This window comes from Pieris napi, chromosome 9, assembly GCF_905475465.1.
Source record: "Pieris napi chromosome 9, ilPieNapi1.2, whole genome shotgun sequence".
Classification (NCBI taxonomy): domain Eukaryota; kingdom Metazoa; phylum Arthropoda; class Insecta; order Lepidoptera; family Pieridae; genus Pieris; species Pieris napi.
The window spans coordinates 4987678-5009229 of record NC_062242.1 but is presented as its reverse complement, the minus strand read 5'-3'; the positions used below and the strand labels follow the sequence as shown (position 1 = coordinate 5009229).

General features: G+C 33.1%; 3 protein-coding genes across 9 annotated transcripts in view; 1 reads left to right on the top strand and 2 right to left on the bottom strand.

Annotated features, from left to right (window-relative positions):
- Nucleotides 1-122: 122 nt before the first annotated feature.
- On the bottom strand, nucleotides 123-6262 carry LOC125052405 (synaptojanin-1). Its single transcript, XM_047653228.1, has one exon. The coding sequence runs from the start codon at nucleotides 5826-5828 to the stop codon at nucleotides 2550-2552; it is 3279 nt and encodes a 1092-aa protein (XP_047509184.1). The 5' UTR covers nucleotides 5829-6262; the 3' UTR covers nucleotides 123-2549.
- Nucleotides 6263-6952: 690 nt separating this feature from the next.
- LOC125052461 (polyphosphoinositide phosphatase) lies at nucleotides 6953-14414 on the bottom strand. The gene is made up of 12 exons (XM_047653323.1): nucleotides 14184-14414; nucleotides 13887-14097; nucleotides 13357-13780; nucleotides 12791-13111; nucleotides 12315-12659; nucleotides 11493-11691; nucleotides 11046-11179; nucleotides 10351-10578; nucleotides 9446-9632; nucleotides 8792-8949; nucleotides 7903-8079; nucleotides 6953-7238 (listed from the first exon to the last, which is right to left on the bottom strand). The coding sequence occupies exons 1-12, from the start codon at nucleotides 14256-14258 to the stop codon at nucleotides 6998-7000; spliced, it is 2700 nt and encodes an 899-aa protein (XP_047509279.1). The 5' UTR covers nucleotides 14259-14414; the 3' UTR covers nucleotides 6953-6997.
- Nucleotides 14415-18098: 3684 nt separating this feature from the next.
- Nucleotides 18099-21552, top strand: part of LOC125052242 (protein turtle) — a 50056-nt gene continuing 46602 nt past the window's right edge. For 4 of the 7 annotated variants that reach the window (XR_007117423.1, XR_007117422.1, XM_047652958.1 and 1 more), the window contains exon 1: nucleotides 18104-18438. The gene's annotated coding sequence lies outside the window, so the exon portion shown is untranslated. Of the gene's footprint in view, nucleotides 18439-21552 lie in introns of all 7 variants that reach the window. The other 3 variants (XM_047652956.1, XM_047652957.1, XM_047652954.1) reach the window with 1 other exon arrangement.

The following is a 21552-nucleotide window of genomic DNA, read 5'->3' as shown; positions in this document are numbered from 1 at the left end:
AGAGTGATATTGAGAAACGAGACTACGCGTGATATACAAGGGTAATCAACGAATCCCTGCCCGGTGAAATGTGAAATTAAAATACTTGTAAATTGAACCGAAAGGTTAAATAAAAATATTTGTTCCAATAAGAATCAATTTATTAAACACACTGACTGTAACATATGTATATTTTGTAATTTGATTGCTTATAATATTATTGGCTACATAGGTGAAATCGAAGTCTTACGCTGTTCTAGATGTCATACAAACATGGTAAACTTCAAATTGCGTTTACTTTAATAATAAAAATATAATGCTAATATCCTTTTTTATCTAATCGTGTCCGAATAATAATGCAAAAACAAATTAAATTAGTTAAAACGTATGTATGTATATCAAATTAATAAAACGTTTCTTAAAAATAACGAAATAATTCAAATAGTAGGCCTAGTAGTAGCCTGAAATTAATCTATTGAATTCGATAATTTGTAATAGTGTATGTATTACAAAGTACGCAAACAGTGTACGGATTTGAATTTTGGGCACTATTAGTTATTAAAGGATATCAACGCGTTAAGGCCGATTTACATTATCTTAGTGTTTAGGAGAGTGCTTTAGGATAGTACTTTAGTTGAAACATGTAAACGCTACTTGCTTTAGTAAACGCTACGCTAAAGAACTTGCCTTTCAAGTTGTACTAAAGCACTCTCCTAAACACTAAGATAATGTAAATCGGCCTTTAGAAGAGTAAACTCCAGCGAGCGCTTAAAAACAACCTACAGATTGCACATCAATTAACATCTATTTTATTACAGTATGCATAATAATAATTAGCAAGATACATCTACATTTTTTAAACAATTTGCGAGTGAACTTTACTACTGGCCTTGATTGTACGGCAATTCATAGGTGATTATTCACATTACAATGTTTTTTTTATATACAGCCTTTCATTAGAGAAGGTCCAAACATATATCAGAGGAATATAATATAACGTAATTTCTTGTGTGTGTTTAAGTAGATTTACAATTAGATGTTTTTTTTATGTCATTTAAGACGCGTGTACAGGACAACGTGGGGTCCGCTTGTAGTTTCATATATTTTAAAATAGTGAAAGTTATCGTTACAATCGGTCCAGCCTTTTAGAAGGCGTCACGAACTATGATTTATTTATATAAAGAGTAGGGTTAATAAAAGAATAGCATGACTCTTAAGACCTTCTTATACGAAAGAGACTATGGTTGCCTTACAAAATATAAATATAATTTACCAATATCCATAAATAGCTTTCCCATATTTTTTATAGATAATTAACGATTTATAATCTGAATGATGTACTAGGCAGCATCATTAAATAATAATTTAGTTGAAGGAAATATTTTAACATTTCAAATACTTGAATATATATTTTTATACATTAAACTTAACACACTAATCTCAAGACTTATTTATTTAAAAATAAAAAAAACTAATTAAAAAAGGTTAAACTAAAATTACTTGTTCATCATGTAAATTATCACAAATATATTATTTAAAAATAAAATTAATTATTATCAAATATAACTTAATGTTGAAGATAGTACCCGTAGCCCGGTCAATCTAGACCAAAAATGAGAGTGAAGGTACATAAAATCCCAACAAGCTGAAAATCAGTAAAACTGTCCAAAACATAATTATAAATAAAATAGTGAAGTTCCCCATCAGTGTATGGAATTTTTTTTACTCAAGGTCAAAGGTAAAAAAATGAGTTTTTCGCGATTTAAACAACGTAGTTTTATCATAAAAGTACCCAGGCAAAAATTGTAGATCATAAAATTATCTATAAAAAGTGTATTCATACTTTTTTTCAGGTTGTTGGGATATTATGCACCTTCTAATGTCTAGATTGACCGGACTACTAGTACTTTAATAGTTAAGTACAATTTTATGAATTGGAGAGCCATAGATATTGAATTCAATAAAAATGATAAAGGTGTATATGTATAAAACATATGTACCTATGTATAAAACAAATATAAAAAAGAGATCAAATAATAGATTTAACAGTATATCTGAAATATTAAAAATAATCAGGAAAATTTCTAAACTAAAGGTACCATTATTTATTTTTTTTCATTATTTTATTACGAAACAATGGTGCAGAGGCATCTAGATAACACAAATATCTATACTAAATGTCTATTAATAAATACTAACAATTTATTATTACATACACCCAACTATAGTCATTAACATAATATTGACCTACTAATAAATATTACTAAGACCAAACAATTATAGCCTTTAAGCAATGTGTAATTAATTATTGTTTTTAACATCAATACTGCTATTTGGTTCATTTTTAAACAACTTTTAGTAGCTGTGAGTAAATATAGCTATTAATAGTAATTAGATATAGCATCCTAATTTTACTAAGAAATTAAAAAGCAACACTAAAATGTTTTCGATGTTGTTTAGTAATAATATTTAAATGCATTGAAATAATCACAGCCAATTTTCTCTGAGGGCAACATAATGTAATAAACAAGCAAATTTGATGAGGTCGAGATTCCTTACCATAATGATTTCTATGTAACCGGTCGTGGACGAGCCGGGAGAGGGGGAGGAGCTCCCTGTCTCGCGGGCACAGGCGGTGGGGGGCCTGGAAGCGGAGGGGTGTTGCTCGGTGGTGGAGGTGGCGGCGCACATGATGGAGGCGGCATCATCTCTGCTGGTGGAGAGCTTACAGACGCCTGAGACACAACTGATTCAGGCGTAATTGGGGCTGGGCGGGGTGGTCTTGCTGGACTTGGTGCTGGCGCTCGAGAAGGCACCAACGGAGTAGGCGATGGAGCAGGAGGCCGGCTTGGCTGTTGACGTCGTGGTGTCGGTGGCGCAGACCTAAGTGGTCGCTCAGCTGGTATGTCACCAAATAACGGTATTGTGTTATTAGTACAGAGACTCACTTCAGACTTTACTATATCTACCCAATTTGGAGATTTGAGTGATACATGTAAAGGTATTGTTGAAGAGGAAATAGTTCCTTTCTGAGCAGCCGCTAGAGCATTCTGGCCATCTCTAAATGTAATGCTCAAAGTGTGCTCATCTACAAAACGAACTAATGTCACTTCACCATATGTTGCTAATTCTTGCAATATTATTGACATTAAATTATCATCAAAAACAGAATCTTCAGAATCTTCAATTTCATCAACTGGTTGAACAATGATACAAGCATCAGGAGGACCCAGATCTTTGACAACTTCATAAAAAACTTCCATACACTTAGTGTTACTAACCTGTAAAACTTCTATTTCTAAAATAGCAATGACAGGTCTATGGTCACTTTGTTTTAGTTCAGCTCTGCCATAATGTAGTAATTTTCCTGCAGCTGCTTCAGATGTTGTTTCTGGATCAACAGTGTATTTTTTACTCCTCCACAAAACTCGATCAGTCCAGGCAGGTGCTCGACATTTTTCACTGGTGTCAAAGTCATCACTAAACAAATCATATTTATAAGTTGGAAGGAATGTGATGTCACCTTCAAAACAGTTTTTAAAAACCAATCCTTGTGATTTCTGGCGTAGAAGTTGATCTTGTTCTAATAACCTTTGGATATTATTTTGTGAGGCTAGTAATCGTGTTTCTTCTTTATCTAGGTCAATTCGGTAATTAAAATCACCACACCAAAAGACAAAGTCATGTGAATACAATGATCGTCCCATTGGGAATGCTACTTTTCTTGTAATTTCTGTGTAATCTGCATTGCGTTCACTCACTTGGGATTGACCAGCTGCAAAATGAGCACAAACAAAGCAAATTGATGTCCCATATATAACTAGACGTATAGCTACTGCACCTTTATTCCCAGTAGCTCCACCTAATCCAGTTTTCACTGAATCTAATGCAACATCTCTGATATGAGGAACTAAATCTTTCCTGACAAAAACAAATAGGCAGACACCTACCAACTGATGACTAGAAAGCAAGGTGTATGATGCATCTCTACACAATACTTTTTCCAATTCTTCACTCCATGCTTTAGCATTATCTGAACTAGCAGCCATTATATTGCTAGCATTTAAGTCAACTATTTCTTCAAATCCTATTGCAAAGATATCAGAAGGATGATCTTTCAAATTGACAGTATTTACCAAAGATGAATTTGGGCTGTCTAACAACCAATCAGCCAGGGAGACATCTTTGTAAGCTAGGCTTCTAAAATGTTTACCACCATTGACATTATATGTACCTATAGTGATACGAATATTTGTAGGCTGGGTAAACTCATTTGCTCTACGACACATTTCTCGTAATACTGGAGTAGATGTATGCAAAATATTTGATGGTAATAAAATTCGGGTACGATCAGACAGTTCTGAATTTAATGTAGAACCTAGCAACAAAATATCAATTGCTTCTTGTTTTGAATTATCAAGCAAATTGTTTTGAATAGTTCGAGCAGCTGATCTTGCCCCATCAATCAATTTTGACCCTCCTTGAATAGCTCCCGTTCCTGCATAGATTTTTGATATCTCATTTCCATTATTAATCCACATTTGTTTAAACACTTCTTCAAATCTGTTAACATTTTGCTTTTTATCAATACATTGTAACAACATCAGTTGTATTGCAAGCATTTCTAGACCAATGAATGTCTGGATAGAATTTGTTCTGTCCAAGCAATCTAGACAATTAGTTCTTATTACACCTTTTTGAACATTGTAAATATCAACATTCCTGGCACTAAATATGCTGATGTTGTCATAGTGCATTTCCACAATTTTTTTAAATTTAGTTAAAGCTGAATCTATTGATGATGCTCTTACCTCTTGATGGTAGTCAAATATTATCTGTACAATATCACAATGTGCAGATTCATTAAGGTGCCGTTGAAATGCATTGCTGAGAGTTGCTTCACCTTCTGAGCCACCTATCATACTAGAACCTAGTAAGTTGACAACATAAATAGATCCATAATTTCGTTTTAGTTGAGAAAAATGCCTTTCACAAGCACTTGTAGAAGCATCATATCCACGTGACATTTTAACTTTATGTGATCCAACTTGAATACCTGGCTGTTCCCAGAATAAAGGAACAGATCCTCTTGTTTGAATGTAAGATGAAACGGAGTCATCTACATAAATAGCTTGTTCTGTTTCTACAAAATTGGCAACATTACCATCATCATTGCATCCTCTTACATTAAACCTTGTCCCTGCTCTTTCACAGCTTAGTCGAGATATCAATACAGCCCTGGCTAAGCGATGACCAACGTAAATAGTACGTATTTCCACTGAACCACACATTGCACGGGTAAGCCAGTCATCACAATCTATGCCGTACCTGATTAAATGAATAAATAAGGTTCTATTCCAAAAGAATCTGTTATCAGAAGTTGCTCCTTTACCCTTCCTCTGAGCACACACAGTCAGGTCAAAGAGGTTATCATTGTTTTTTCCTGAATTCCAAGAGAAATAAAATGTTCCAGAGTTTAAGAGTTTTCTAACTTCTCCCACCTTATCATCTCCTTGAGTTTGGTGAAATAAAGGCAGAAATTGAGATTGGGTTATCTTAAAAACCTCAGTATCACCCACTTTACCAACAGAACTACAGCCTGTCACAAGAACAAGGTAGAGCATACATGTCTCTCCAGAATTTAATTGCAGCACTCCTAGACATCCATATGCATCAGCTATTTTATGATATTGTTTACGAAGAGTATCAGTTTCTTGTGACGATAAAGAAACAACAGCCTGAGACTCAAATAATAAGGCTGTATCTTTATTTCTATGTTGTAAAATAATACTGTAAGGATTCGGTGGTGCCGATTTCTCCAGCACTTTAAAACCTTTTGACATAGCCATAATGTATAAAACTATGTTTCTATCTTCATGGATAAAAAGCCATCCGCCCCCTTGATTGATTTTCAATAAACTTTGCAAAAATCAAATACAACGATCACTGGTCGACAAATTCACTCAACTAATTTTAATTTTTTGATAAGCCTGTCGAAAATTATCGATATATCAATGTTTTAATTCGGTATATTTTGGTTCAATTTAGAGTCTAAAGATAACATTCTACATCGAAAATTTTATCATAAATGATATGATTTTGCTGTAGACTGAACTAAATACATTATGATTTGAATAATTTTTAATTTGTCCAATATATTAATATCTTCCGTTGAGATATAGACGTCGGTATTGATTTTTTAATAAATATTAAATATCGATGCTTATTTTTTCACTTCCACCGTTCTTATTTTTTACCAAAATGGAAATCTAATCAATGTCTAATAATACATAATGTCATACTGACATTTTCAAAGACCATACCAAAGTACTTAGTACAGTATAGAAAATAGATATGAGTAATGTAGACTGAGCTTAAAATTTAATTACAGTTAATTTACAGTGGTCATCAATTGAATAATAGCGAGATATGAAGGCTTATCACATTTTTTTTATTTTCGGTATAGACCAGTGCAGATAGCCTTTAAAAATAATAAAAAGTGAAAAAAATTACAGTAGGATGAAACCCATTAGAAAAGCAGGGGAATATGATCAAAATGAAAGGAAAAATAAATTACGGTCGATCTGAGGTCGGGAAGGGGTAGGTGGGGGAGGTTTAAGGGTAAAAAACGGTTTATCTCGATTTCCGGCAATACTAAAAGTCCTATCGAAGAAAACTAAATGGCAAAGTTGTACTTAGGTCATAAAAAGATCTACAACTTTTGTATTCACACATTTTTCACATAACCTCAAAATTTATGTGCCTGCTTTTCTAATGGGTTTCATCCTACTGTAATTTTTTTTGGTTTCAAAAATTATCGGCACTGGTCTATTACAGTAATTTTGAAATGATTGTTATTGCCTCAAAGTATATGCTAAGAAAACAAGACCCAAATCGTTAATGTGCTTATTATATCTAAAATAAATTAAATAACGTTAAATTAAAATGGGGTTTTAATTAAATAAAACAATAATAAAAACAAATTGTTTTTTACATAAGACCTATTATATAACAATTTTCATAGACTAAAATTTACATAATTTTTGTACATCTGTATAGATTCATGAGGTACGGTGAGTTTTCCAGTACCGCGGTTTACATATTCCTGGTAAATTTCTTTAGAAGTTTTAGTAATAGTTGGCGGGATCATGTCAACAGAACTGTCGATTGTAAACGCACTGCTGCAGGTTAAGACGATAGGAATGTCGGGCTTAAAACGCGGATTTGATCGCTTCTCGAAGTTTACGTAACGCTTGTACCTAGAAGTAGATATAAGGACATCAAAAATATTGTGTTTAATTATTCCTAATTAAAGGAATCATTTTATATTCGTATAATTAAAAAAAATCATATTCGTATAATTAAATAAATGTTACACAAATAATTGTAAAATTAGATACATCAAACCAATTCCTTTCGTCCGATAGTCACATATAACTAGACTAAGCGCTGATTTAGGATTTTAACAGACTAAGGACTTACCCTAGAGTAAGTCTGAGCAAATCATAAAAAAAGAGAAGCTGTTATAGATAAGTAGGTACAGCTGTGTTTCAATTTTTAATTAGCCAGTATAGGTATGTTAACTAAAGCTGGCGGCTTCAACACATTTACACTTTGTGCTTGTGTAGTGTCTGTGAAAAAGCGCAAGACGTTATGTCAAACTGAAATACATCATGAATAGACTGTCCGTCGTGTATGAGTGGACTAAAATGAGCATGGCAAAAAAATCATATTTTGAAACATACTGTATGTGAAATTGCATTAGTGTGAGTACTGTGAACCCGCCAGCTTTCGATAACCGACCTATATTTGTAGCCAAGAACGAGGACTTACTGAGAGGGGATAGGGTGGCTAGGTCAAAAAAGTATTCAATATTCTCACATTGTTAATTGAAAGACGAAACGCAGGACCATTAATACTTACATCAACATATCTCGCTTGGTTGGCTCATTTACAAATGGTTTGGTGGTTTTCTTAACAAAGGTGAAGTGTGGCTCATATAATTCTTCAAACTTGACAGGCGGAACCGAAGATGGTGGAATCCTGGCGCTCATTGTTGAACTCGTTAGGTCGTCGTCTGATGATGAATCCCCGTTGGAACTGGACAATAAGGTAAAAACCGGAAATGTTTTATGTGCCCATTGAAGTATGAAAATGATGTGAGTATGAAAAAGTATGAAAATAGACTTAAATACGTCAAAGTTTAAAAAAAAACTGATCGTTTTTTCCTATAAGCACATATTACTTCATGACATGATTTGTTAGTGCCTACAGTAGTTAGTTGATTTTTTGGTTTTTTATTTTGTTTTTCCTAATCAATTTCGTGTACGGCGTTTACGGGTAAAGTATCTGTATATGTGTCCAAAAGGAATCACACAAATGCCGTACAGTAATAAATGACCTATATTGCTTCTGCAACTGTCGTTGAATTAAAAATTTGCACCGGCTTCCGGCACCATCACTTTAGTACGGCACTAGGTTTTTCGACATTTATTTTTAATCATCTATACACTTATAACAAAGCCGTACATTAATAATTAGTCGAAATTCCCCAATTGTACCTGAGAAAGTCCATTCACTCACGTACTCACATGTACCGCTCAGAAATAACGGCATAGTGCTCAGAGCTATTTTCAGATATAGTAACAGCCTTCTAAGCGTAATTCACGTTGGGTCATTTCAAAGGTATTTTTTGTTCATGGGCTTGTGGTCTACTAGAAATTATACTATTAAATATTATGAGTACATGGCACAAAACGAACTTACATAAGTTTTATGAAATAAACGATGAATACTGATGAAAAATACTCACTCGCTGGAATTATTCGATGCTGTACTGGATCTTCCACTAATAACTGGGTTTTTCGATGACGGTCCCTTCACTACGTGACCAGGCGCGCGCCCCCGTACCACGAACGGGCTTATGTTATCAGTAAACGATGGCGTTAAGTCACGTAGAGTATGCAACATCTGAAACCAATTATTTAGGGAGTATTTTTAAGTGTCAATCGTGAAAGTATATTCATCTACAGATCCCTATATGTTTAAAAAAACTAGTTGAAAGCATAGATTGTCTTTCTACAAAAATATTTATGTTAAATATCTGTTTCACTGTTTGATGCGTTAACCGACCGATGATATACGGACAGAAATAAAAGTTATTTAAGTCCTTATATTTTTTCAATATTTCATACATTGCACACATACGTAAATTTGCCTATTTTCTATAATTATTGTTTATGAGCATGTCGTAATGGTTGCAGGTGCTTACAAAGATTTTGTAAAAAAATTAATCTTGGCGGTATAAACAAGTGACGGAGAGTTTATTGGTAGTTCTAGTCCGTTCTATGCCCTCGCATTGAAAACATTTTTTTCTTACTGACGTTTATAAGTGTACGTTTAGTTACCTACATGAATAATATTTTGATTTTGACAAGTAAAAATTGGAATTGAGAATATTGCTCACCTTAAACTCAAAGCACTCCATAAAGACGGTATACTCAAAGGGTCTATTATACTCTTGGTAGGGGTCTACTATCTCCAATGCAGTGTCACCCTGCATTCCAATTATCTCACAACATAATTTACGCATCTCATTACTAGGTCGGGGTAAATAACGGATGACGTCATCGTCCCACCATTTTGTTAATGACCTAAAAGTATTATAGAACGTCATACTACAGACACCAGCAAACATCTTGAACAAATGTCCTTGCCTGCGCAGAAGCGATTTTTAGGTATCACTGAGAGACAGGTATCGCGGCGGGAGAGTGACGTGTCGATCGCGTGATTAGTAAATCAGCCTTGCGATTCTGTAACTACAACTTACAATGATAAACAATAAACTACAAGCTCCCACCTTTTAAGAATGCCAAATCATAAAATGACTGCTTTACAACTGATTTAAGAGCGACCGCCAATGCGAAAACCGCTGTGTGAGTTCGAAAAGTGAGTTACAGAATCGCAGGGCAGTTAACGTTTTTGTCCCAGATACGCAAACTTTCCCCCGCTCCCTTGTTTAATGCTCAAGAAGTTTGCCGGTATCTGTACACATAACTCAACTTATAGTCATTGCTAAAAGAGCGGAGCGGCGTGCCAGTTATGCGAACTATTATAATTTTATTTGTTACACGTAACTTCATTTATTCACAAAAATTATGTACTTTAATTTATTCATGTTATGTAAAAAGAAGATTACTGTTGAACTATAATGACAGTGTTATTAACATTGCAAAAAAGGTACTTTAGCACTACTGCGACCTTATTGTCGCACGACGGTTCTCTTTCCGCAGACTCTGTCATAGAGAAAAGTTGTTTCACAGACTAGAATTTGATGACGGGTTAGATAAGGGACACGAGGGTATCTCTTACCTGTTATTAGGAATATAGACCATTGTCTCTGGATGATGTAGATAATAATCTGTGGGATATTCCCATATGGCGGCCCTATTCGGGTCCGGCAAGAAAAGACCGAGGAACAAATTCATCGTATTTTGTTTCTCAGCATCAGAAAATGTGTTCGAATAGTACCGGCTCAGTGTCTGCATTATATCATTCCCGTGTGATGACCACGGCGCAGTTTTACGATATGTTTTAATCCTGAAAATCAAAGCATTCAAATGAAATATATGGATCAAAGTGTACTTAATGTTTTTATGTCTGATGTAAAAATTAAATAAATATTACAAAGTAAAATGTTACAACCGGGGTTTTTATTTAAAGTTCGTCTAGTAGCAGAAACAAGTCGTATATTTTTTTACAGGAAAGAGTCAAACAGATTTCACCATACTCTCTCGGTTTTCAAATGTAATTTCTATAAAACCTAATTCAAATATACGAAGCCGTTGTAAATTATAATCTGAATCCATTTTTACTGAATATAACATTTAATCCCATTTCCCAACGGTTAAGTCACTAGCCTACAATTAAATTTTTAGACAATATTTAAAAAATTCATGGACTTTAAGCATAAAATAGATCTTGAACGTACTCATTTTAGAATGCTATGAGTGCGTAAACTGCCTCCGAGGCTTGAAAAACACATAAAACTGATGAAAAAAAATTACCTATGAACTAATTGAGATCCACCATACTGTAAAGCCAATGTGTCCCCGTGGTCTTCGTACAAGCCTTCGAGTAATCGGGCGCAATCAGAGTCGAACTCTATCACTGGCTCGGCGATAAGGCCGAGCGCGTGAAGCTGTGTGGAAATAAATAATTCTTAAGTAGGTTATTAAATTAATCTACGTCCACCGAACATAATAAAATGTTAAACATATTTCTGTCCCTTCAATGATATTTTTGTGGTCAAGTAAATTTTCAGCGGCCTGCGCCGAACTCTAAATAATATTTTTATTAGACAAACAAAATATTATTCACGAGGACTCGAAGCCCGGGATACCTCGCCACGGAGGCAGTAGTCATTCGCGTCAAATATTTGTATGAAAATACCTTACCCACAAATATTTGAATCTTTATTCCTTAGTCAAACTCATGTTTCTACTAGACCTTACCTGTTGAGCCAAAACGCACTTTCCAATAGCGAATTGAGCTGTGTTCGTCCTATCAAGACAATCCACGCAATTGACGCGCACAAGTCCCGTTTGGAGTCTACCCCCTTGGTGACCCTCTACCCCCAATTCTTCGCTATATCCACTACGGCTTAGAAATATTCCCGTCCGCCGAACTACTGTACGGGCTATTGCTGAAAGTCTGTAATAGTTTTATAATATATGTACTTGATAAATGAGGATGGTGCCTTAATATTAAAACCTTAATTATCAAACTTTAGTACTCGATATACGTTGTCTTGGCGTCATAGGGCTTAACAATTCTCAATCGAGCAATGCTATCATCTCGAGGTATGCATTACTTCATACTCGACATACATTTTAAAATAGTTAAACACCAATTACTTGTTTCGTAAAATTGCCTTTGGTTTAGGCTTCTACTATATGTATAAAGCAAAGCTCTACTGCTGCTGTAGTAAGCTGTACTGCACTCGGAACGTCGAGTTATATAAAAAAAAAATCTAAATTCGCAAAAAAATCTATTAAAGATAATGTTTTTAAATGAACCAGTTAATGTCTGATACAGTCAAAATTACGAATGTCTCTATAAAACAAAGCATTATTGTGAATTTAATCTGTTCCAAGGTTTCACGCCCTTTACCGCAAGTATAATCAAAACAAGGCTAGTCAATAAATAATTATAAATTTGTGAAACATTATAATCCAATATTATTTTCTTTTAAATATTTGTATGGTAATCAGAGAGAATAGATGACAATAATTATTGTTATATTGGAAGTAAATAAAATAAAATGTGAAACTTACTTATCAAGAACTTTAGCATCCGCCCCCTTATTGATTCGGGCCATATCTAAATGAAAGTATTGAATTGCATGCTCTGGAGGCAAAAATTGATTAAGGTATTTCACAGCACTACTTATAACTTGTGTGAGTAGTGATTCATGCTTTCTTTTTTCATGTTTCTTCACTAAATTCAATATCATTATTGGTGATCCATATCTTTGCATCAAGTTGTTGAAATGTTTTGCAGGTATTTGCGCATAGGGGTCACTCCTGTCGATGGATATGGCTGGTTTGGGCACCATTTTGGAGACATCTTGGGACCAGAAACAGGGTATTGAACCTCTCATTTGCACAAATGAACTAAATCTAAAACAAAAGGATTGAGTATGCAATTAGAAAGTAGTTAGTAGAGATTAAAAACTCCTTACTAAAACTAAGTAGTCGAGAAAGTTAGTGGTGGTATTTAATTCTACTATTTTGAAAGAATATATACCAACCTGCCTTTAGAGAATGATGAGATCATTGAATCATGGACAATTTGTTCTGTTTCTACTTCATTAGCTACGTCTCCATGCATGTTAGCACCTCTCTTCAGAAACCTAGTGCCTGCATATCTATTACTCCGTCGAGCTATAAGGGTTAAATATATTGGCCGACCAAAAATATTCAAGTTACTCTGTTCTATGAAACCATGAATGATATATAGTATCCAATCTGGATGTAATTGTGAATGAACCACAGATAGCAAGTGGCTGTTCCATACAAATCTCCATTCAGGTACAGTGCGAACACCAAATTCTAGCTTTGAGGATGTCTGGCTGCAATTAAAAAAAATAATGTAAGGAAAGGTAAATTATATTAAAGAATGTAACTAATAGTACTAGACTTTTTAAGGATTTTCTTTACTTGTATATACTCATTGCCATTCCTAGGTGCTTTTCGAAAAACTATGCTGTTTGTATGTATTCACTTTGATTATAATAAGAACAATTATGTTGTGTATAAAAGAATGAATCTTAGTTGATCTACTTTATGGAAAATTTAGTTTTATGTGATTATTTACCCTATTTTTGCTTCTCTTTGTTGTAACTGATCTTTCCAAGTCTCAAAAATATCTTCATCATCTTCTTTGACATTACATTTACATTCTTTGTTTGATTTAGACCTGATATTTGACTGGTATACAGCAGCTGTTACTGGTTCGGGAAACAAGGCTGGAGCTAATTTTCTTGGTGGTGCTATATTCATTTGCAATGTATGAGTAACATCATAGCTGTAACTGTAGTAAAAATTTGTTGATAAATCAATAGCTAAAAACATTTTCACATATCTTTGTTCATCTGCATGTTGGGGTTTACTTGTATCATTAGGTATGTAAATCATAGCTGTGTCTTCGATTTTATATATTGAATGTGGACCTATTACAGCAATCTTTCTCCGTTTCGTTACTAAAATTATGTAGTATCCTTCAAGAAATCTGATGAATCCTGAAAGAAGTTTAAGTCAGCTATGAAAACTCTGTTAATTATATTATATAATTGTTGTTTAATAACTGGTTAAGAATTATTTTAATGAGCTTTGTAATAGACTTACCTACAATACCAAATGCTGACACTAATTTGTTGAATCCAACAGAGCGACTGCCTCTATTGCCAAAGCCTATCATGCTTAGCAGTTGATGAATTTCCTGCTTGTTGTACTCTACTTTATCGTCAACTAGATCTAATTTTCTTGGATCAGTTCTATCTATTTTCAAAACCCGGAATCTTGTCTGGGTATTATTAGAACCTATGAGATAAAATCTCTGTAATTAAATATTAACTTTAGATTATTAAAACTGTTGCTATAGATGCTCTCACAACTGAAATTTTGAATGTGAGTTTTACTTACTGCTTTTGTCTCATATAAGGCAATACGTTGAATAGAACTGATAATTGGATGAAAAACGACATTTGTTTTCGACATAATTATTTGCTGACAAAGTTATAAAATATAGTAAATCAATATTTTTGTTTTAATTTGTTGCACTATACTATTTCATTTATTGTTTATCATTGTTTTAAAAACATTATCTAATATCTGTATGTGTAATGTTGCACAAGCACCAAGCCAGTAGCCCACCACTGTCCACTGTGTTTGGAACTTTGTACTACTTTGTACTTTGTGTTATTGAATAATGAATTACTAAAATAAATGTATACATGTCAATTGTCAGTGTCATCTTAACCATGTATCAGGGGGGTCTAGCCATATTGGTGTCGAAAAGTATTCTACATACACTACCGCTTTTGCGTAATTGTACTGTCGAAAACGCTTCGTTCGTAGCCAAGAGGCATGTCGATACATTACCGCAAAGTCGACACCGTAGATGCGAGCTGCTGTTCGTAGCACCTTATTCCGTTATATTGTCTCTGGATTAAATGTATTCCTAATGTCACTTTTATAAACAAATAAAAGTTAAAACTTTACAATATTATTGTAAATTTGCAATTGGAAGCTGCTAAAGGGACATTAGAATGTCAGCAAGGTCGGAACAATTTTCGATTTAAGTGGAATTTACGGAAGGTGCAAAGTGAATATATGAATTTTAATTACATGTTTAAATTAATTATAGTTTGTTTCAGGTTTTCTCAGAAATTTAAGGCTTCAAATAAATACAATATGTTGAAATTCGCGATATATAATAATTAGTAGTACTCATACTTTGATATTTTTAGGATTTGACCTCACAACTAATCTGCAAAATGAAGAAGCAACATATTTTGTTACCGCTTAGAAGAAACAATAGAAATAGTACCTACTGTGGATTGATAAATAAAGAGTGAAAATAAGGTTGACTAGAAGTTGATAAAGTCCAAGGAATTAAAAAACAATAGAAAAAAAACGTAGACTAGTGTGAACACTGAAATTAGAGTTTGATTTAAGCTTTCATTAGGTTTGGTGTTTGTGCTTGAACATTTTTAATGTCAATTTGAAAGCAGATTTATATATAAGTGTAGATTTTATTAGTGATTTGCTACTAGTTGGAATTATCTCTGTTTATGTCCAACAAACAATTTCAGTTTAAGTTAGAGCCATAAAGGTTGATTGTTTACAATAAATTTATACTTTTAGAAAGTGAGAATTGAAAAGCAGCAAGTACTCAATGAAATGAAAAGAGGGATTAATAAAAATTATAAAATAGAAACTTAGTCTGGTATGACATTAAAACCCTTAATGAACCTTTGATTCCATATTGATGTTCCAAGATCTTAGATATAAATTTAAGTTTGATGCTGATTTTAAGTTAATATTTATGTCAATTAACTTTTGGTTATATCAGTGATTTGCTACTAGTGAATATGTAAATGCAAAATCTGTTTAAGTAAGAAATGAATAAACATTGTATGTTATGTATTTGTCAGTTTTATTTTTGGTAATTTACCTGTCTTCTTTAGTAGGAAAAGCCATGAAAGTGGTTCACAATATTAGTTTATTTTACAAGAATAGACAGATAATGCATATATGAATGACCCGTACCTACTAATAGTTAGGAATATTAAACAAACAGGTAGCAAAATAAAAATGTTTCAGTTATGGTTATTTTTTATTAAAATAAGGCACAAATATCTTCCTTAACATAATGCAGTCTGCATTATTTCATACTCTACTTGTCTTATTTTTTACATTATTCATAAAATGCTTCATTCCCCATTATCAAATTAATTTTCAGGTACATAATATAACACTTAAATTAATTAAAAGATAAGACTTTAATCAAACTTGTCCATTTGTGGTTTTTTTTATATTTTTAGTTGTCTTATTAGCTTCTCTTTTTCTGAAAATAAAATATTTTAGTTAGTACTTTGATCAAATAGAAAACTGACAAACTAAACTGTAAGATCGGTCCAAGGTTTGTTCAATAGGTAACTTTAATATTAAAACTCTTTACTTAATTCTAAACTTAAAAATATACTTAATTTGTCACTTTGCTGCTTATTGTCAATTAAAGTTTTTAATAACCAAACAATGTCAGTAACTCCCAAAGGACTTGAATTCAAACTTCTCATTCATTAACAATATTATAATAACTTCTCTAGTATATTAACATTTGTAAATAATTAAAGAAAATATCTGCTTACCATTACTTAGTATTGCTCACTAGATTTTATATTTCCAAAGTTCAAGAAGTATAAATCCACTTTATTTGATTAATTTAAATCAATATTATATCATTAGCTTGTATTATAATTACAAGAAAATATATTTAGAACTTCTAATTATGTTCATTAGTGACTGCTTTCTCATCTGAAATATAAATAAAATGTACAATCATTTTACTTTGTGATTACATTATATAAGCAATATTAAATGGTATACTATGTATTTTTGAACTAAAGAACAATTTTCAAACTTACATGCAATATAAATATCAATAACAGATATCCAAGGATCCAGGATTTACCTCTACTAATTTGCTGATTTTCTTGATATTTTCATATTTATCTGTCTATTATGTTATCCTCGCATTGATTCATAGAAAAACTAAAACTCTTAAAATTATTATAATTACACGAGATCGTTAAAAAAAGACAGATAACAAATTAAAACCATTTCGTTAAAACGTCCAAAATATGAGATGTTTTTAAAACGGTAGTCATTAAAGATGGCAATAGTTGTACTGAATTATTGCAAACAGCAGCTTTTGAGATCACGCTAAAACATGGCGGAGAAACGCCGTTTTTTCTACACTGCCGAAACATTAATTGGCCGTTGGCTACCGAATAGCGTAAGCGTTAATGTGTGTCTTTTCGTAGCACTGTCATGGCGTCGCTTATTGTATCCCGACTCACGCCTTTAGGGCCTAGGCTACCGACTGTCGACACGAGCTGTCATTTTCATACAAATTTAGTTTTCGACTTTCTACATACACTACTGTTAAGCCATCTTGGCTAGACCCCAGGGGCTGGAAACAAAATCACTTTACGTGGTAAGGGTAAGTATCTTGTGGTATCAGTGTTATTTAACATTTGGTTAACGTCACGATAGCGAAATGTTCAGTAAAAACCTTTTTACCTTATAATTTTTTGGGGTTAAAATATTTTCTGACACAACTGACACTGCACTACAACTTGAGGGTAGATACGATTGATCTAGTGGTTTCATTTTAGGTAATTCAAATAACGAATTCCCAGTATTTTGTAAAGCGTAGTTGTCCTAAAATTGAAATTAAAATTATTTGTTATAATGACAAGCTAAAAGATGATATCGAGATATACATTACACAATAAAGCTAGCATATAGGTAGGTACATTTCATTTTAGAGTAGCCGGAATGCATAGAAATCATGCCAAATTTTGCAAGGGTGAAATGCCACACCCACACTTGGTTAAATATTTGTGTGGTCTATAAAGTAGGTCAAACCTGTAGCAACTTTTATTAAATATGTAGATGGACATGCCCCCGCAGTTATTTTGCACGAACATCCAGCATTATGTAAGAACTCACGTAAATTCTTGTCGAATAGAATTGAACCCCTCGAGTCCTATTTTAAATTCAGAATTCTGATTTGAAACATGAAGTATTACTTTATTCATTATAGTTTAGATGCAGAAGTCAGTAGAGATACTCCTACGCGAGGGTGCTTATCCCATTCCCGTTAGAGGGCTCGTTACGTCAAGAGCCTAGACTTCATACAAAAAATGTTTCTAGTACGGATATATTATTATGTGAGGCTTTATGTACCTAGTTGACTTTTGAGAGGGGCAGGCGAGCCGCGAGGTGCGTGGCGCTTGCGCGGTGAGCCCGGAGGGCGCTGGCATCGCCGCAGCCAACCGCGGCAGTTTTGTGCGCATCGTCACACGAGATCTACCTGTTATTTGTTATTCGGAAACCCGCGACATTGATCGTTCACGATCTTTTTAAAATACATCGCGCAGCCATGATTTGCCACACCGACAAGACAATTATAGTGATTCAATAGGTGTTTATGTGATGATTTCAGTCTAAACGTCAGTTTGGATGACCAGCGCGGTAGTAAACAACCGGTCCAGATAGGGAGGCTGCGTCTGCCTCGCGCCCTGTAGTGGAATGCGGCAATTTTAACTACTGCGGACCTCGGGACCCATATCCGAATTGGGATTGTCCGGCTGTTTCTTGGAAAAAGGTGAGATCTATTCATAGAATATACAGCATGCCTTTTCGTTATCGGTGAGGAATATAAACTAATAATTAGTACCTCAACCTAAGTGTCGGGATAATTTATTATGCTGATCTCCAAATATTTACAAAGTGCAAATGTTATGCCTGATATAGCTAATATTGAAACCATTTTGGTGTTCCTTCTTTATAATGGCAACGTATTTCTGTATGTGCCGTCCAACATTGTATTTCCTGTGAAACAAAAATAAAATCTATAATTATAATATAAAACAATATTAATTAGATAAAGATTTCACGTAACCGTTAAAGCGTGTCGTGTTATTTAAATGAGACATTAATTTTGTTTATTTTATACAATGTGAACCTAAATATTTAAACTCGTTATATTCGTATTCTTTAATATATTGTGGAAAATTATAGAAGAGTTATAAAAATAATTTCGCTCAATAAGTTAGATAAGATATTGCCATTTTACTCGTATATTTAGACGGTCTGCAGGTAGTCAGTACCATATTATGTAGGTAAATTAGTAGCTACTTTTCTAATCACTACAATCATAACTTAAAAAACTACAATATCGGAGTAATATGAATGCATGTAATTTATTATTTCGTATAGCAATAAGAATAAAGTTACGATATCGTTCCCACGGTGTTTTTATAAAGCTTATTATGCGATGGGTTGCAGAAAAGTGAAACCTTATGATTCAACCATTAAAGCGTAACGCAATAGGAAAAAGTTGAATTATTCTTATAATCTCCGCTAATAGTTACACAATACCCGAGACATTTAACTGTACCACATCACTTACGCCAAGTTATAACGCCCATTGAAACTGGGGCAGAACTGTTTCCACAACAATGCTAATTTGGAGTAATAGAATGCAGTTTTTTTAATGTTTTACGTAAACCATAACTAATACTAAATATATAATTGTAATATCCTTATTTTAGCAAAATTTTTGTTAATGATATAACATACATATTACATATATATATTTTCTCCAATTACCCTTTTTTCTGCACATTACAGTTTATTCTTCTGATATTTAATCATTACTAAATTATATATCACTGTATGTGGTAATTATCTCTACGATGATATGATTCAATATAATTTTATTAAAAAGTATTTCGTATAGAGGGTAAGACATTAAATAAAAAACAATATCACACAAATTGAATGTAAAATAAGTGAATGTGTAGCACAGATTAAGGAAGATGTATTACTTTCATTTTAGCTGTTGTCGCTGTTATCTGTGAACGGCCAAATGTGAGTGCAGATTATTTTATGAAAGCCTACTTTTTTTATTCGTATGTTACTATAGTGTTTCAATGTCCAAGTAACTTCAATTGAATAACATAAAATCCGTCTTTAAAACGGGACCGATCTTTCATAGTCATACGTAATGTATAAATTATACGTAGGTACCTATTGTATTTCCGAGGTAATGTGTGAGAGCATGACTTCGGAATTAAAAAACAGTCAGTAAATCTAAATACCCCTTTTTCATAACAATAATATGCAATATGTGTGCAAAATAATTGTAGTTATTTCGGAAATCCTTTCTGTTTAAAATAGAAGGATAGGTATTGAACCCGATTTTGAGTAAGTAAATTGTCAGCGAAGGTACTGGTTATCTTCTATTTCGAATCTACTTATCAGTGGGTTAATATATAGAGAAGTAAGTTCTAAAAGTTTACTAAAAGTTGTATGTGTTTTTAGAATAAAAATGATTTTTGGTTTTAATTGATTATTATCAGCGTTCACGCGTAGTGCAGCTTCCTTGTTGTTAAAATGTAAACAGAAAATTATAAATTTTCTGTTTACATTTTAACAAATACACTTAAGTAAAGATTTCAATAGGTTTTTAATTATATTCCTATTCTAAGCATATGTTTCGGATTTATTTTATATTTTCATAATCTTTGTAATTATTAGGTAAAACTAGAAACTAACGATTATTACTAACTATTCCAATTAAAATACTTCTCTAATTAAAATCTAGTCATACGCGCAAGAGGCAGGACATTTTTTTTATATTGCTCTTTTCTTTAAATGGAATTAAAGTAACAATATCTACACACTTGCGAGCCTTTGGGCAATGTGAGTTGGTGCGTTCGGTGCGTTTTCACACTTAAATAATAAATCCATTTAACCCGGTTTAAAAATAGTCCGGTCGTTTAATAGAACTTAATGTAAATATAAAGTTGTAACAGATTTCAACAAAATTGTTTACATTTTCAATTTACACAGAGTTTTTAAAATAAACGGTGATTGGAGTCGGAATTTTATTGACACGGATATTACAGAATGAACGTTAAAAAGCTGTCTAAGTAGAACTTCCCGAGGGAACCGATTAGTGCCTATTTGCTTGTGACACCTACACATGGTTTTGTACGAAGGTTTGGAATTTTCTCGAAACAAGTTGCTAATGTCTCACTTCTATAGATAAAAAAAGATTGTTACATTCCTGTTAGAGATTATATAGCAAATAGAATGAAAACTCTATATACCGACGCTAAAGGGGCTACGCATTTTCTTTCATTATATGGAAAAAAATATTTCATTGTTTCATCAAGTCGAGTAATTTCGACGTAAATCAATATTTTACAACGATTGACGCTAAATCAAATGGCTTTACTTGGAATTAGGGTACACTATAGTTGCTTAAAATTGATCTGAATATTGCATTGTACGTGCTCCTTATAATAAAAAGTATGATAACATAAGAAACTCGATGGTGTTTTTTCCTAACTCACCTAAGAAAAATTCTCAAACTTTACGCATTCCTACTTTAAAAGCATTGAAAGAAATAAGTCTGCCTTATATCCCATTGTTAAGGGATTTAACAGAAACACAAATAACAGATTGTTAAACCGAATAGCAAATATACGTATAGTTATTCCGGTTAAATCAATTTCATGACGATATCTTGTACTTTTGTCGCCACTTAATTTGTCTCAGTAAATTAGAATACCATTTTAACTCTAATCGAATGGGTCACATGGGTGGACATGGGTCTAAAAATATATCACGCGAACCGGATGGTGATGACACGTCAAAAGACCCTTTGTCGCTAAAAGGTATGCGCTTTCTCATCCTTGGTATGGCCGAA

Coding starts and splice junctions, on each gene's coding strand:
- LOC125052405 (XM_047653228.1), bottom strand. CDS start 5,828: ATGGCTATGTCAAAAGGTTTTAAAGTGCTGGAGAAATCGGCACCACCG.
- LOC125052461 (XM_047653323.1), bottom strand. CDS start 14,258: ATGTCGAAAACAAATGTCGTTTTTCATCCAATTATCAGTTCTATTCAA. Junction 10,579..11,045: donor GGATCTCAATTAGTTCATAG/GTAATTTTTTTT, acceptor TTTGATTTTCAG/GATTAAAACATATCGTAAAA. Junction 9,633..10,350: donor GTCTATATTCCTAATAACAG/GTAAGAGATACC, acceptor TAATACTTTTAG/GTCATTAACAAAATGGTGGG.